Source organism: Panthera onca, chromosome A2 (assembly GCF_046562875.1).
Source record: "Panthera onca isolate mPanOnc1 chromosome A2, mPanOnc1 haplotype 2, whole genome shotgun sequence".
In the NCBI taxonomy this organism is placed as follows: domain Eukaryota; kingdom Metazoa; phylum Chordata; class Mammalia; order Carnivora; family Felidae; genus Panthera; species Panthera onca.
Window position 1 is genome coordinate 20,601,954 of NC_138340.1, and position 16,474 is coordinate 20,618,427.

Genomic DNA, 16,474 nt, shown 5'->3' on the forward strand with positions numbered 1-16,474 from the left:
GGTTTTCTCTAAGTATTAAAATGGAGAAAATTAAAAGGTAGAAATGATTTTTTAAAAACTAATACAATAAAGTTTCCAATAGCTGAATAATACAAATTTTATAAACTAATGTGCCCCATACAGTGAGTGAGGCAGGGAGTGGGGGAACATCTCAGAGAGGCTGAGAACAACATGTCTAGTGGGTGTGAGGGATCTGGGATGGTTGGCTCAGCAATATTGGGACAGTTGTTTCTAGGGAGTAGGATTTGAACCCTGATGAAGACATAAATCTAAGACCTAGATGGAATCATGTATTCCTTCACTATGCAATCACTTATTGAAACAACAGTAATTTCAGAACATCCTAAAAACTAAAGATGAGGGATAAGGAGAAAATCCTAAAAGCTTCCAGAGAGGAAAAAATAAGTCCCATCATATGGAGAAAGGAATCAGAGTAACATTAGACCTCTAGGAAAACAGTTAAAGCAATTCCTCAAAATTCTGAGGGAAGACTATTTTCAGTCTAGAATTCCATACTCAGCAACACTATCAATCAGATTTGAAGGTGTAAAAAAAAGTCATTTTCAGACATGCAAATCTCTACATATTGATATCTATATACTTTTTCTTAGGAAACTATCATAACATGTGCTCTATCCAAAATAGGGACTAAATCCAAGAAAGAGGGAGACCCAATGTGCAGGATCATGTTCTGTCACTTGGTGAAGACCTCAGTGTAAGATGTAAACCAGAATTTAACAGGAAAATATGTGACCCTGGATGAGAAAGCACGAATTTAAAAAATTTCAAAAGCACAATTACAAAGGGGAAAATGGATGGAATGATATCTGTGCAATGAATAACACCATGAAGAAAGTCAGCTGGCCGATGATTGTTGGGGAGAGAATATTTGTAACATATCTATCCACAAAAGGTTGTCCAAGGAAGTCATCCAAGAGGATGATGGGAATCCAACAGAAAAAAATAGGCCAAGGACTCTATCAGGCAATTACACAGAGATGCTAGAAGGTCAAGATGAAATAATCATAAGAGCTGAAAGACACAGAGCAGTACTAGGACCAGGTGCCATTCCAAGGACTTCACCTTCATGAATCTCCACAAGAGCTCCTTGGAGGAGGAACCATGTTTCTATCTTCACTTTGCCCAGGAGGAAACAGACACTACTGGAAGACTTGCTCAAGTGCACACAGCTAGAAAGGGTCTGTGTCAAGGTTGGATCCCTGTTATTCACCCTGAAGAATCCTGCTCTGCTCAAGTCCCTAGTGAGAGAAATGGAAATTAAAAGAGCAAGGTGACACCACTTCACATCTTTCAGTTCGGCGAAAATTACGAGGTGATTGACAGAGGTTGCACTGGTGGTGCCACTGTGGAAAACAATCTGTCAGCATTTAGTAGCATGGAGGAACCACCTGTCCCATGACACAGCAAGCCACCCCCGTGTGCATTCCCTGGAGAATGCCTCCCATGGAGGCACAGACACATGTGGGAAGATGTTCCTCATGGCACTCTCTGCCATGGCTTAACTCATCCATGGGGCAGAGAGCAGGGAAACAGGTTATCCTGGGTCATGAGCACATAGGGAGTCCTTATCTGTTGTCAAACTGTGTATATATTTAAACATTTTCATGATAAAAAGCTTTTATGAAGTTGTGCAAGAAAGGATAGGGAACCAGAATGTGCTCCATGGCACAGTGGTCAGTGACACTCACAGAGTCATGATAATATAAACACTAAATTGCGATTGGGGACCTAAATGGCAGCAAGTGACCTAGTTGGGAAGATGGAGGGAGAAAAAGTGAGGTTTTGGGAAGGGGGCAGAAAGCCAAGTCCTCATCTTTTTTGGTGGAGAGTTAAGGTCTTGAAATGAAGAGACCATGTCAGCATGTCACTGAGGTCTGGAGGGGGCTATCCAGAGTCGGTTAAGAGATGAAAGTGAGCGTGCCTGTGAGATGGCAGTGGGGACAGCCAGAGGCAGCTGGTCTTGGAGGCAAGCCTGAATAACTAAGTGACTCTTTCAAATATGACCATTGCTACCACTAGAGGAATCTACACTGGGGAACACTGTCTCTTACATAATGACTCATGTTTGGAAAATTCCTCCAGCCCAGTAAATTTCAGACACTGAGTGGAAGGGCTTATTTTGTTTTAAGGAACACATATTGGCTTGTTAGGCACCAAACAACTGTAGAAATACAGGGGTTCAGCAGCTGGAGGGGAATAGAAATAGGCTGAGGTACCTCCATCCTGACCCTTCCTTGGCCCCTTCTGCTCACCCTCCATACTCACAGTCTCACATACTCACATACTCACTAACTAAAAGAAGGATTTTCCCACATACTGAGGAAGGGCATGGAGGCAGAGAAGGCAAGACACAGGAAGCACCCTGAGCCCAGGAACCTTCCTCTGCGCTGTGTAAGCAGCTCTCCTTAGTGACGATGACAGGAAAGTCTTGTGGGTGGGCCAGACTAGAGGTCATCCTTTGGACAGGACAGATTCACGGGGGCTATGGTTTCCCCAAGGACAATCCCTGGTCAATCCCTGGCAGGAGGGAAATGGGTACATGTTTCCTCTTTACCCAACAAATTTGAGGCAACCTGGTCCCTGGGTCATAGTTGCCCTTGTGACATCATGGCTATCTCCTCCTCTCCCACCCTTCTTGCTTCTGCCAGGACCAATGGAGCAGCAACCAGAGGGGGTGTGAACACCTGAACTACTGCCCCAAACCATGGGCGGTAAATGCTGTGTAAGACAGCCAAACACCCCCTCCCTGGAGGTAGGGAGTTAGCCCATGGCAGAGGGAAGCACCAGATGACTTCAGAAGGACTCAGGAGGGGCACCTGGGTGGCTCAGTCAGTTAAGCGTCCCACCCTTGATTTGGGCTCAGGTCATAATCTCACAGTTGTGAGATTGAGCCCTGTGTTGGGCTTCATGCCATGGAGCCTGCTTGGGATTCTCTCTCTCCCACTCTCTGCCCCTCCCCCACTCATGCTCCCTCTCTCCCTCTCTCACATTAAATAAATAAACTTTTTTAAAAAATCTTAAAAAAAAAAAAAAAAAGACTCAGAAAGAATGGGGAAGTAGGCCTGTGAGGACTTTGCACAGAGACTGGTCCTCACTCATGCTTTCTCTCTATATTCTGATTGCAGAAGTCTGGTCCAAATAAGGATGCACTAGAGACTGAGAAGCTGAAGGTAGGTGGAGCCTAGGAGCATGAGAGAACCACAGTTCATTGACCATCTGAGCACAGAGTTCTTGAAAGTGAAGGATCCATCTCTGGTCCCACAGCTGAGAAGTCAGTTCAGTGTTGCTCTCCTGTCCCCATAAATTCCCTCCCTATTCTGAGTGAGCTATGTTAAGTATGAAGAGACAGCAGAGAGGTGAGGAATCAGGATGCGGACAGGCCACTGGAAGGTGGGGCACAGTAGTGGGAACTGGAAATCCAGAGAAAGTAAAGCCTGGGTTTAGAAGGATATAGGGGTGACTGAAAGGTAGTGGAAATCAAAAGAAGTGAGGTAAAGGAAAGCCCTCAAGGGGCTATGGGTTGGCATGAGGCATCAGGAGGCAGCATCATAGGCTGGAATTTGGGTTGAGATGCAGGCCATAAATGCAGAGGTTCATCCTCAGAGGACCTTTTGGTTCCTCATATTCATGGCAGGTCTTCTGGATCAGAAATTGTTTCCACAGAACCTGTGAAGATCACAGGGCAAGCATATCCCCATTTTGTAGATGAGGACACTATGACTCAGAAGATGACCAATACGTCTATGGCCACAGGTAAGGTAGAAGTAGAGACAAAACCCCACCCAGGACTCCTGGGTCCTCAGAACCACCAGGGGAAAGGCTAGTTACGAAAGAAGATCAGAGCTCCTTCGTGGCAGACACCAGACTTGTTGTTCATAACAAATTCATGTGGAGTCCTCTGCTTTGCTTGGTTAGAGGCTTTGTCAAAAACGCCACAGAGCAAGAATCAAGGCAGCTGAGAAGATCCAGGCCTGGTGGCGTGGCACCCTGGTACGTCGCACCCTGCTGGTGGCAGCCCTCAGGGCCTGGATGATTCAGCTCTGGTGGAGAACACTTTTGTGGAGGCAGGTTCTTAAGCAGCGGCGGGACCTGTTGAAGATCTATGTAATCCAGGAGGAGGCGGCAGTCAAGCTCCAGTCCTGGGTTCGCATGTGGCAGTGCCATCGACGTTACTGCCGAATATGCAATGCTGTCTGCATCCTTCAGGCCCCAAAGAGCTATTTTGCCTTCCAGACCAGTGATATTCTACAGGCACAATATGAAGTCACTCCCAACCAGCCGGAGTTCCATATTGAAATCCTATCAGTCTAAAAGTACCAGAGGGTGGAGAACTACTCCACTGCCCCCCAATAAATGTCTGACCAGGTTTTGTGTGTCTCAGTGACTCCTACACCATGAAGACCCCAAGGCCTCCACCTTCTGGCTCTATCCAAATCAGAAACTGCTACCTGAGGCTGTTCTCACACATCAAGAGCCAAGTGTACCATTCCATAGCCCTGGCACCATTATCTCCTGATCTTGCAATTGGGAGCAGTTAGGCTTTATATTCCCAAAGACTCCAGGCACCTCTTCTTATGAGAGTTGCCTTTGAATCCATGCTCTGTTAGCCTGCCATCATGAGCCAGCTGGGGCTTGCACCCATTGGCTATCTATTTGGCAAGCCCCTGGACAGAAGTCAAACACTTTGCTGGCTCTTGAGAGCAGTACAGCCCATAGAATGCACAGGAGGCTGACCTTAGTGGTGACTAGGCACAAGGTTTTTCAAGTTTTGTGCTAATTTGGATGCTGTTTTCTTTGGGAAATAGCAGGTATCATGATCTTAAGGAACCTCAGCTCTGCTTCCATCCTCAGGACCAGCTTCTCCAGGGTGCTGAAACACAAATAGGGCTCCCACTGGTATCACTGCCACCCTATGTGTGACACCATTCTTAGTAACTTCAGTATTAACTTAGATGATGCTCCAAGCCCCTTGCCTCTTACCTCCAGTGATTTTGACTTCCATTTTACCTGAATCACCCACTCCTATAATTGCACCAGAGATTGTTGCTTTTCAAGCTGCCTTTAAGGAATGGCCTTTTAAAAAAAAAAAAAGTGTCCAATCCATCATATACTAATTCTTTTGTAAAACAATAAAAATGAATTGTGGGAAAAAACAAGTAGAAAAGGTATACAGAATATAAGGCTTACTTTTGTTAGGCTGGACACACATAAAATTTCTGTTTCAATTTGCTATACAAATTTCTAAGTGCTTAATCTCAATCTTTGTACTTAATCTCAGTGGTAGCAAATGCTCACCATACTTTGGGTGGCATTGTCCTGGTCCTTGTCATAACTGACCACAGCAACACAAATACTGATTTTAATAATCTTGGTCTCTAACTTTTGCTTTCTATGCTTTAGGGCAGAAGTCAGAAAACTATGGCTTGCAGTTGAGTGGTTGTGATTGTGACATCAATCCTAAAATACTATCTGGTCCTTTACAGAAAAAGTTTGTCAACCTCTGTGTTAGAGTCGCTGCTTCTTATGCATTGATCCAAATGTTTCTTCAGTCCTAATAAGGACTTCCCAAAGATTGACCTTACCAGTATTGTACTACCCTTTTCCCCAGCTCAGATTCCATTCTCTGTCGAGGATTCTCTTACAATTTTACCACTGTTGGCCCTCTCTCTCCACCTTTGTGTGAACCCAACCCTTCACCTACTTCATCCACAAGAAAAGCTGAATTTCCGTGAAGAAAAACAAATCACCATATTGCGTGGTTTGGGTTTATCTTCAAGACCACAGATGGACAGACTTGCTTCTCAAGACACTTCTCTGTAAATTTGTTTTTTGACCTGAAGATTTCACATCACTTCCTTTTTCCTCAAATGCGCTATTCTTCCTCTTTTCCTTTTGACCTCAAATGGTGATATCACTACACCCTTAACTGAGAAAATGGTAGCAGACTGGACTTCCGTCTCCCTACTGTCTCATCCTCCATCTCAGCTGGCCTTTTTTTACCACACTCATTGCCTTCCTTAGTTGAAGTGAATTATCTTTGCCCCATCCAATGCCACCCCTTCCACTTTGCTCTTCTGGTGCTCTTCGTTTCCTTTTGCCCACTGTCACCTCTTGCCTTTGCAATGATGTTGTTCTGTAATTTCATTTGTTTCTCTGAACTGGTTTCTTCCTTTTCACCAAATCATTTACATCAGCATAAGTATCCTCCACCATTAAAAAGTCCATTCTTGACTACCTCCTATCCAGTTCTCTGCATCTTCTTAGAGCAAAACATGTTGTGACTGTTTCCTCTCTCGCTTTTCCCATTCTCTCATAAATTCACTCCAATTGGTCTTTCCTTCCCCCCAACTCCACGGAAGCTACACTGGTCAAGGGTATTGATTGAGAGAGATTGTTTACAAAAATGACCAAAATTACTGTCCTCCTTGTATCCATGCACCTTTGCAATGTGACTTTGTAGCTCGATCAATAACAGACAGAGGCTACTTAACCTCTTCTTGTAGCTAGGCCTCCCTGTGACTTTCTTTGGCCAATAGTATGCAGTAAAAGTGATATTGTGCTGGTTGCAAGCCTAGACTTTAAGAGGTCTTAAACAACCATCTCCCATGCGAACAAGGAGATTACCACTGTTGCATGAGACAACATATGGGACAGAGATGAGCTGTCTCTGATGAGGCCATCTTACATCACCAGCCCCCATCACACCTACCAACAGACCACATATTTTTAGCGAACCCAGTTGAGAACAGAAAAATCACCCAGATGATCCTAGCTCAAATTGTCACTCCACAGACCCGTGAGTTCTATAAATGGTTATTGTTTTGAGTCTCTATGTTTTGGTGGTTGGTTGAACAACAAAAACTAACACCATCTAAAATCACCAACTAACTTGCTTACATGAAAATGGTGAATCCTCTGTTCTCTGCCTTCTCTCTGCATCAGACTACAAGTTGACAACTCTCTCTTACTTGAAACACTCTGTTTGGCTTCAGGAACATCACACTCTCCTGCTTTTTCTTCACTGGCTGCTTTTTCTTAATCTTATCAATGGCTTCTTCATTGATGAGCCTCTAACCTATGAGGGGCTCAATCATAAAAGTTCTTTTAGTCCCTCTTAATGTGTACTCCCAGATAATATCATCGACATGGTCTTAGCTATCTGCTATATTCTGATGCCATTCAAATCTACATCACCATCCCTGATAGCTCCTCTGAATTCCATACCCAACGTATGACTTCCCACTTAATGTCTTGCTTTGATGTCTAATAGGTTTTTTCAAACATAATGTGGCAGACAGGACCCCCACACTTCATGATTTTATCCAAAATTGCTTCTCCTTGTGCCTTGACCATTCACCACATCTGTTTGATTCAAATGCTCTTCTGAACCCTCCCTTTTACTTATCTCTATCCATCCCCATTCACATCAGTCCATCAGCAAATGCAGTCAGCTGCAGCTCTGCAATATAGTAATATCTACAATACAGTAGATAGTAGGATTGGAGAAACTGGATCTTATGTAGATTGCTCTTGGGAATGTAAAATGGGGTAGCTGATGTGAAAATAGTTTGATGATCTCTCAAAAGTTAGGTGTAGAGTTACCATAAGACCCAGCAATTCCACTCTTAGGTATATATCCAAGAAAATTGAAAACACAAAAGCTTCCACAAAAATTTCATAGTAGAATAATAGCCAGAAAAGTGGATGCAACCCAAATGACTATTCAAACTGTGGTACATCCATACAATGCACCACTGCTCAGCAGTAAAAAGGAACAAACTACGGATACATGGAACAATTTATATGGGTCTCAAACTAACCAATTCAGGGTAAACCCCCTCTGTCTTTGTCCTCTACATCCAGAAAGCCATAATCCTCTGCCTTAATCATTCGAAGCCAGGCATTAGACATCTATATAGCTTAGAAACCACAGAAATGACTCAAACCAGACAATCTTAACCTGTTTACCCTATCCTTCTTGCCTTTCCCACTCTGACAGAGGCCATGGGAGAAGCTCTTTTCTTACTCCTGCTTTCTGCCACCTGACTAAAACCTGATGCTTCCCTGTGATCCTGTGTGACATGCAGTAACCTCTGCTTTGGGACCTGTGAGTATAAGTTTGGGGAGCTAATAAGTAACAAAAATACAAAGGAAAGAATAAATCTCACTGGAAGATAAATATATAGTAAAGTTAGTGGATTAATTGCTTACAAAGTTTGTATGTCAAAACTACAATTTGAGATCACCTGTCAGAATGGCTAGAATCTAAAAATGAGAAATAACAAGTGTTAGCAAGGATACAGAGGAAAAGGTTGTGGGAATGTAAATTGGTACAGACATTTTGGGAAAGCAATATGGAGGTTACTCAAAAAACTAAAAATAGGGGGTACCTTGGTGACTCAGTCGGTTAAGCATCCAACTTCAGCTCAGGTCGTGATCTCACAGTTCATAGGTTCAAGCCCTGCGTCGGGCTATGTTCTGACAGCTCAGAGCCTGGAGCCTACTTCAGATTCTGTGACTCCCTCTCTCTCTCTGTGCCCCTCCCCAACTTTCCCTCTGTTTCTCTCTCTCAAAATAAATAAACATTAAAAAATTAAAAATAGAAATACCATATGATCTAGTAATTCCACTACTGGGCATTTACCCAAAGAAAAGAAAAAACTAATTCAAAAAGACATCTGCACTTGTATGTTTATTGTAGCATTATTTACAATAACCAAGATCTGGGGGCACCTGGGTGGCTCAGTCAGTTAAGCATCCAACTCTTGATTTCAGCTCAGGTCATTATCTCACGGTTCATGAGATTGAGCCCTGCATCAGGCTCCATCCTGAGAGCACAGAGCCTGCTTGGGATTCTCCTTCTCCCTGCTCATGTGTGTGCATGCTCTCTCAAAATAAATAAACTTAAAAAAAATAACCAAGATCTGGTAACAATTCAAGTGTCTATTGATAGACAAATGGATAAAGAATATGTGACTTTATATGTATATAATTGAATACTACTCAGGCATAAAAATAAATGATATCTTGCCATTTGCAATAACATGGATAAACCTAGAGAGTGTTATACCAAGTTAAATAAGTCAGAGAAAGACAAACTCCATATGGTTTTATTTATATGTGGAATCTAAGAAACAAAATAAGTGAATAAACAAATGAACCAAACAAAAAATCAGGCCTATAAATGTAAAGAGTAAACTGATGTTGCCAGAGGGGAGAGGGTGGAGGATGGGCAAGATCAATGAAGGGGAGTGGGAGATACAGGCTTCCAGTTATAGAATGAATAAGTCATGGGAGTAAAAGGTACAGCATAGGGAATATAGTCAATGGTATTGTGATAGCATTGCATGGTGTTAGATGGTAGCTACACTTGTGGTGAGCATAGCATAATGTATAGAGTTGTTGAATAACTATGTTGTATACCTGGAACTAATGCAACATTGTGTGTCAACTACACTTAAATATAAAATAATAAAATAAAGCTAGTATGAAGGTTAAAAGACAAAAATAATAAAAATAACTATGATTACAATAATTAGTTAGGGGATACACAAACAAAAAGATGTAAAATATGAGATAAAAAGGTGTAAAATGTGACATTGAAAACATAAAACATATTGGGAAGAGTAATGTTGAGCTTTAGAATGGGCTCAAACTTAAGTTGTTATCAGCTTAAAAATAGATCGTTATAGGTATAAATTGTTATATGTATGCCTCATGGTAACCACAAAGCAAAAAGCTATAATAAATACCCATAAAATAAAGAGTAATAAGCATACCACTAAAGAAAGTCATCAAACCACCAAGGAAGAGAGCAAGAAAAGAAGAAAAGAACAGAGAGGAACTACAAAAACAACCAAAAAACAACAGAATAGTAATGAGCACATATGTTTCAATAATTACTTTAAATGTGAATGAAATAAATTCTTCAATTAAAGGACGTAGAGTGGCTGAATGGATTTTAAAAAGACCCATCTATATGCTGCTTGTGAGAGATACACTTCAGATATAAAGACACACACAGACTGAAAGTGAAGGGATAGAAAAAGAATCTCCATGCAAATGGAAACCAAAAGAAAGCTGGAGTAGCAATACTTATATCAGACAAAATAGACTTTAAGATAAACATCGTAGTAAGAAACAGAGAAGGGTGTTACATAATGATAAAAAGTCAATCTAACAAGAGGATATAACATTTGTAAATATTTATGCACCCAACATAAGAGTATCGAAATATATAAAGCAAATATTAACAGACCTAAAGGAAAAATTGACAGTGTTACAATGCTAGTAGGGAACTTTAACACCCTCACATCAATGGATAGATAATTCAGCCAGAAAATCAGTAAGAAAACAATCATCTTAAATGACATGTTAGACCAGATGGAATTAACAAATGCACAGAACATTCCATCCAAAAGAAAAAGAATACATGTTCGAAATTAGCCAGTCAGAGGAAGACAAATATCATACGACTTCACTCATATGAGGACTTTAAGACACAAACAGATGAACACAAGGGAAGGGAAACAAAAATAATATAAAAAGGAGGGGGACAAAACATAAGAGACTCTTAAATATGGAGAACAGAGGTTTACTAGAGGAGTTGTGGGAGGGGGGATGGGTTAAATGGGTAAGGGGCATTAAGGAATCTACTCTTGAAATCATTGTTGCACTATATGCTAACTAACTTGGATTTAAAATTTAAAAATTAAATTTAAAAAAAAAGAATACTTGTTTTCAAGTGCACATGGAACATTTTCCAAGATAGATCATATGTTATGTTACAGAACAGAATGTAAGAGGATTGAAATAATATCAAGCATCTTTTCTGACTACAATAGAAATGTAATTCTTCATTACATGAAGAAAACTGGAAAATTCACAAATATGTGGATATTAAACCACATGCTACTATAAAACCAGTGGGCCAAAGAAGAAATCAAAAGGAGAAATAAATACCTTGAGACAAACAGAAATGGAAATATAACATACCAAAATATATGGGATGCAGCAAAAGTAATTCCAAGAAGGAAGTTCATAGTGATAAATGCCTACCTCAAGAAACAAGAAAAGTATGAAATAAAGAGCCTACAGCTCAAGGAAGTAGAAAAAGAAGAGCAAAAGAAGCCCAAAGTTAATAGAAGGAAGGAAATAACAGATCAGAACAGAAATAATGAAATAGAGACTAAAAAGACAATAGAAAGTATCAGTGAAACCAAATGCTGGTTCTTTGAAAAGATAAACAAAATTGATAAGCTTTACCTAGACTCACCAAGGAAAAAAGCAAAGAGTCAAATAAAATCAGGAATGAAAGAGATGTTACAACTGATGCCACAGAAATACAAAGGATCATAAGAAACCACTTTGAACAATTAAACACCAACAAATTGGACTACCTAGAAGAAATGGATAAATTCCTGGAAACATATAATCTACCAAGACTGAACTCTGATGAAATAGAAAATCTGTACAGACTGATTATTAGCAGAGATTTAATTCATAATCAAAAACCTTTGATTTTTGGTTTCACCAAAATTCAGTGAATTTCACTGGTGAATTCTACCGAACATTCAAAAAAGGATTAATGTCAATCCTTCTTGGGGCACCTGGGTGGCTCGGTCGGTTAAGTGTCTGACTCTTGGTTTCAGCTCAGGTCATGAGCTCATGGTTTATGGATTTGAGCCCTGCATTGGGCTCTGCACTGACAGCACAAAGCCTGTTTGGGATTTCTCTCTCACTCTCTTTCTGCCCCTCCCTGGCTAGCTCTCTCTCTCAAAAAATAAATAAACATTTAAAAACGTTTTTAAAAATACCAATTCTTCTCAAATTATTCCAAAAAATAAAAGAGGAAGGAACTCTTCCAAACTCATTTTACAAAGCCAGGATTACCCTGATACCAAAGCCAGACAAGGATGCCATAAGAAAAGAAAATTACAGGCCAGGATCCCTGATAAACGCAAATGCAAAAGTCCTCAGCAAAATATTAGCAAACTGAATTCAATAATACATTGAAAGTATCATACACCATGATCAAGTGGTATTTATTCCAGGGATACAAGGATGGTTCAAAATCCACAAATCAACCAATGTGATACACCACATTAACAAAAGGAAAAGTAAAAATCATGATCATCTCAGCCGACGTTGAAAAAAATGTGACAAAACTCAACATTCATTTATGTTAAAAACTCTCAACAGAGAAGGGTATAGAGGAAATGTACCTCAACATAATAAAGGCCATATATGCCAAGCACACAGCTAACATCATACTTAGTAGTAAAAAGCTAAAAGCTTTTCCTCTAAGATCAGGAACAAGAGAATGATGACCAATCTTGCCACTTTTATTCTACATAGTATTGGAAGTCCTAGCTAGAGCAATTAGGCAAGAAAAAGAAATAAAAGGCATCCAAATTGGAAATGAAGAAGTAAAACTACCACTATTTGAAGATAGCATGATACCATATTAGAAAACCCTAAAGACTCCATCAAAACACTGTTAGAACTAATAAATATAGTAAAGTTGCAGAATACAAAATCAATACACAAAAAGCTGTCACTTTTCTTTACACTTATAATGAACTGTCAGAGAAATTAAGAAAACAATTCCATTTATAATTGCATCAAAAAGAATAAAATACCCAGGAATACATTTAAACAAGGAGGTGAAAGACCTGTAAATTGAAAGCCACACAACATTAATGGAAGAAACTGAAGAAGACACAAATAAATGGAAATATATTTTATGCTCATGGATTGGAAGAATTAACATTGTTAAAATAGCCATACTACCCAAATCCATATACAAATTTCAATGCAATCCCTATCAAAAGTCCAGTGGGTTTTTTTTCCACAGAAATAGAAAACAACTACCATAAAATGTGAATAGAACCTGTACAAAAGACCCTGACAAGCCAAAGCAGCCATGAGAAAGAAGAACAAAGCTGGAGGCATCACACTCCCTGATTTCAAACTATATTACAAATCTATAGTAATTAAAACAGTATGGTATGGACATTAAAAAAAAGACACAAAGGTCAATGTACCATAATAGAGGTCTCAGAAATAAACTCATATAGTAATGGTCAATTAATTTACAACAAAGGAGTCAAGCATAAACAATGTGGAAAGGACAGTCTCTTCAATAAATAATGTTGGGAAAATTAGACAACCACATGCAAAAGAATGAAACTGGCCTATTATCTACATATTATGCACAAAAATTAACTCAAAGTGTATTAAAGACTTGAATGTAAAACCTGAAACTATAAAACTCCTAGAAGAAAACATTGGTGGTAATCTCCTTGACATTGGTCTTAGTGATGATTTTTTAAAATCTGACACCAAAAGCAAAAGCAACACAAGCAAAAATGAACAAGTGAGATTACATAAAATAAAAGGCTTCTGCACAGCAAAGGAAAGCATCAACAAAATGAAAAGGCAACCTACTGAATAGAAGAAAATAGTTGCAAGTCATATATCTGATAAGGGGATAATATCCAAAATATACAAAGAACACATATAACTCAATAGCAAAACAATCCAATTTAAAAATGGGCCAGTCTGGGTGCATGGATGACTCAGTCATTAAGCATCTAACTTTGGCTCAGGTCATGATCTCACGGTTCATGAGTTTGAATCCCACATCAGGTGAGCTTGTGCTCCACTTCAGATGAGCACAAGCCCTGCTTGGGATGAGCTCAAACCTCAGTGGGTAAACACAAGCCCCACTTCGGGTGAGCCTGCTTCTCTTTCTCTCTCTCTCCCTGTCTCTCTTTGTCCCTTCTGGGATTCTCTCTCTCTCTCTCTCTCTCTCTCTGTCTCTCTCCCCCTTGCTCACTTGCGCCCTCTCTCTCAAAAAAATAATAATCAATTAATTAATTAAAATAAAAATGGGTAGATCTAAGACATTTTTTCAAAGAAAACACACAGTTAGCCAACAGGTACGTGAAAATATGTTCAACATCACTAGTCATCAGGGAAATGCAAATCAAAACCACAATGAGATATAACCTCACACCTGTTAGAATGGCTATGATTTTTTTAAAAAAGATAAGAAATAACAAGTTGATGACAGCACACCTGAGTGACTCAGTCGTTTAAGTGGCCAACTTCTGCTCAGGTCCATGATCTTGCAGTTCGTCGGTTCCAACCCCACGTTAAGCTCTGTGCTGACAGCTCAAAGCCTGGAGCCTGCTTCAGATTCTGTGTCTTCCTCTCACTCTCTGACCCTCCCCCGCTCATGCTCTGTCTCTCTCTCTCTCTCAAAAAAATGAATAAACATTAAAAAATTAAAAAAAAAAAACAAGTTGATCAGGATGTGGAGAAAAGGGAACCCTTGTGCACTGTTGCGACAGGTAAATTGGTGCTGAAACTATGGAAAACAGTAAAAATAGAACTACCATACGATCTAGCAATTCCACTTCTGGGTATTTATGTGAACAAAACAAAAAAACTAATTTGAAAATGTAACCTGCACCCCCATGTTCATTGCAGCAATAGCCAAGATATGGAAACAACCTAAGTGTCCATCGATGGATGAATGGATAAAGAAATTGTGGTTTGTACATACAATGGAATGTTAACCATTTTATGGAATACCCATAAAAAATAATGAAATTTTGCTATTTATGATACCATGGATGAAACTCAAGGGCATTTTACTAAGTGAAATAAGCCAGACAGAGAAAGACAAATACCATATGATTTCTCTTATATGAAATCTAAAAAAAACCAAAAACTGGAAACAACAAAACAAACTCATAGATACAGAGAACAGATTGGTGGTTGTAAAAGGCAGTTTTGTTTTTTTTTTAAGTTTCTTTGTTTTGAGAGAGAGAATGGGAGAGAGGCAGAGAAAGAAGGAAAGAGAGAATCCCAAGCAGGCTCCACACTGTCAGAGCAGAGCCTGATGTGGGGCTTGATCCCATGAACCAAGAGAACCTGAGCCAAAGTCAAGAGCCTAATGCTCAACTGACTAAGCTACCCCGGTGCATCTGTTTTGTTTTCAGGAAAAAAACAAAAAAACAAAAACCTTACCATATGACCTAGCAATTCCACTTCTAGGTATATATCCAAGAGAATTGAAAATGTATGAGCATTGTATATGCTCATACAAAAACTTGCACATCAATATTTATAGGTATATTATTCATAATACTAAAAAAGTAGAAACAACTCAAGTGCTAATTAACTGATGAGTGGATTAAAAATGTAGTATATACATGCAATGGAATATTATTTAGCCATAGAAAATAAGGACATACTGACATGCTACAAACATGAATGGACCCTGAAAACATTGTACTAAGCAAAAGAAGCCAGACACAAAAAGCCATTTATTGTGTGATTCAAACCGTATGAAATATCCAGAATAGGCAAATCTATAAAGACATAAAGAAGTTCAGTGGTTACCAGAGGTTGGGGTAGGGAAGAATGGAGATTAACTGCTAATGGGTATGGGGCTTATTTGGGGGTTATGAAAATGTTCTAGAATCAGATAGTGGTGATAGTTGCACAACTTTGTGAATATGCTTAAAAACTACTGGGTTGTACAGTTTTAAATAGTGAACTTTGTAGAATGTAAATTATATCAAAAGAGAGAGAGAGAGACCTTTACAGGGGCTCCTGGCTGGCTCAATTGGTGGAACATGAGATTCTTGATCTCAGGGTTGTGAGTTCTCAAGTCCCACAGTGAGTATAGACATCACTTAAAATCTTAAAAAGACCTTTACAGAAAAATTTTTTAAAACTTTACAGAAATATATAGAAGAATTATTTTTTGAAAGACGTAAAAGAATTCTTGTCAAAGGAAGGGATAGTCCATCGTCTTAGAAGGAGTATCAGAAGATAGCTTTTCTTCCCCCTAAAAAAAAAAATCCTAGCAGGATTTTTTTAGGGGATTGACACTATGAAATGCTTGATGGAAACTTCTGTCTTCTGTCTTCTGCCTTGAATAGTTTGTCACATTGGAAATATCTGAATTTGTAAGTTTTGTTTAAAGTTTGTGTATGAATCTACCTGGTCTTGATGCCTTATTTATGGTGGATCTTCAGTAACCTTCTGAATTTATCAAGTTTCACATATTTTCTCCAATTAATTTTCGTAATTTACATTTTGTTAGGAAAGCATTTCCTCTTAGTTTTCAAATTTGTTATGATGACATTCTCTTACATTTATTTAATTCTCTTTGTGATTATTTTGCCTTTCTCATTCCATTTTTGTTCTCTTTCTCCCTCACTCAGGTTCATGGAGTATTTATCTTTAATATTGGTCCTTTCAAAAATACCACATTTTCAGTTTACTTTCCACCACCTATTTTTGTTTTCTATTTAATTTAAATTTTTACCCTTATTTTACTGCTTTTAGATTCATCTGTTCTTTCTCTTTCTAGTTTCCTATGGTGTATTGAGGTACTGAAACCTGAGTCAAGGGGAGACAGGAAATGCTAAGT

The 16,474-nt window shown here is 39.3% G+C and overlaps 1 protein-coding gene across 5 annotated transcripts; it reads left to right on the forward strand.

The window, feature by feature from the left end:
* Positions 1–2,637: 2,637 nt before the first annotated feature.
* On the forward strand, positions 2,638–4,387 carry IQCF3 (IQ motif containing F3). Of its 5 annotated transcripts, none has more exons than XR_014137253.1 (4): positions 2,638–2,773; positions 3,147–3,191; positions 3,656–3,774; positions 3,937–4,024. XR_014137253.1 is itself a non-coding variant. In XM_060631158.2 (3 exons), the coding sequence occupies exons 1-3, from the start codon at positions 2,726–2,728 to the stop codon at positions 4,330–4,332; spliced, it is 459 nt and encodes a 152-aa protein (XP_060487141.2). In that variant the 5' UTR covers positions 2,639–2,725; the 3' UTR covers positions 4,333–4,387. The 5 variants fall into 5 exon arrangements, 2 of the variants coding, with proteins under 2 accessions (XP_060487141.2, XP_060487140.2); XR_014137255.1 differs by having other exon boundaries at positions 3,685–3,774; XR_014137254.1 differs by having other exon boundaries at positions 2,639–2,773; positions 3,727–3,774.
* The last annotated feature ends 12,087 nt before the right edge of the window (positions 4,388–16,474 follow it).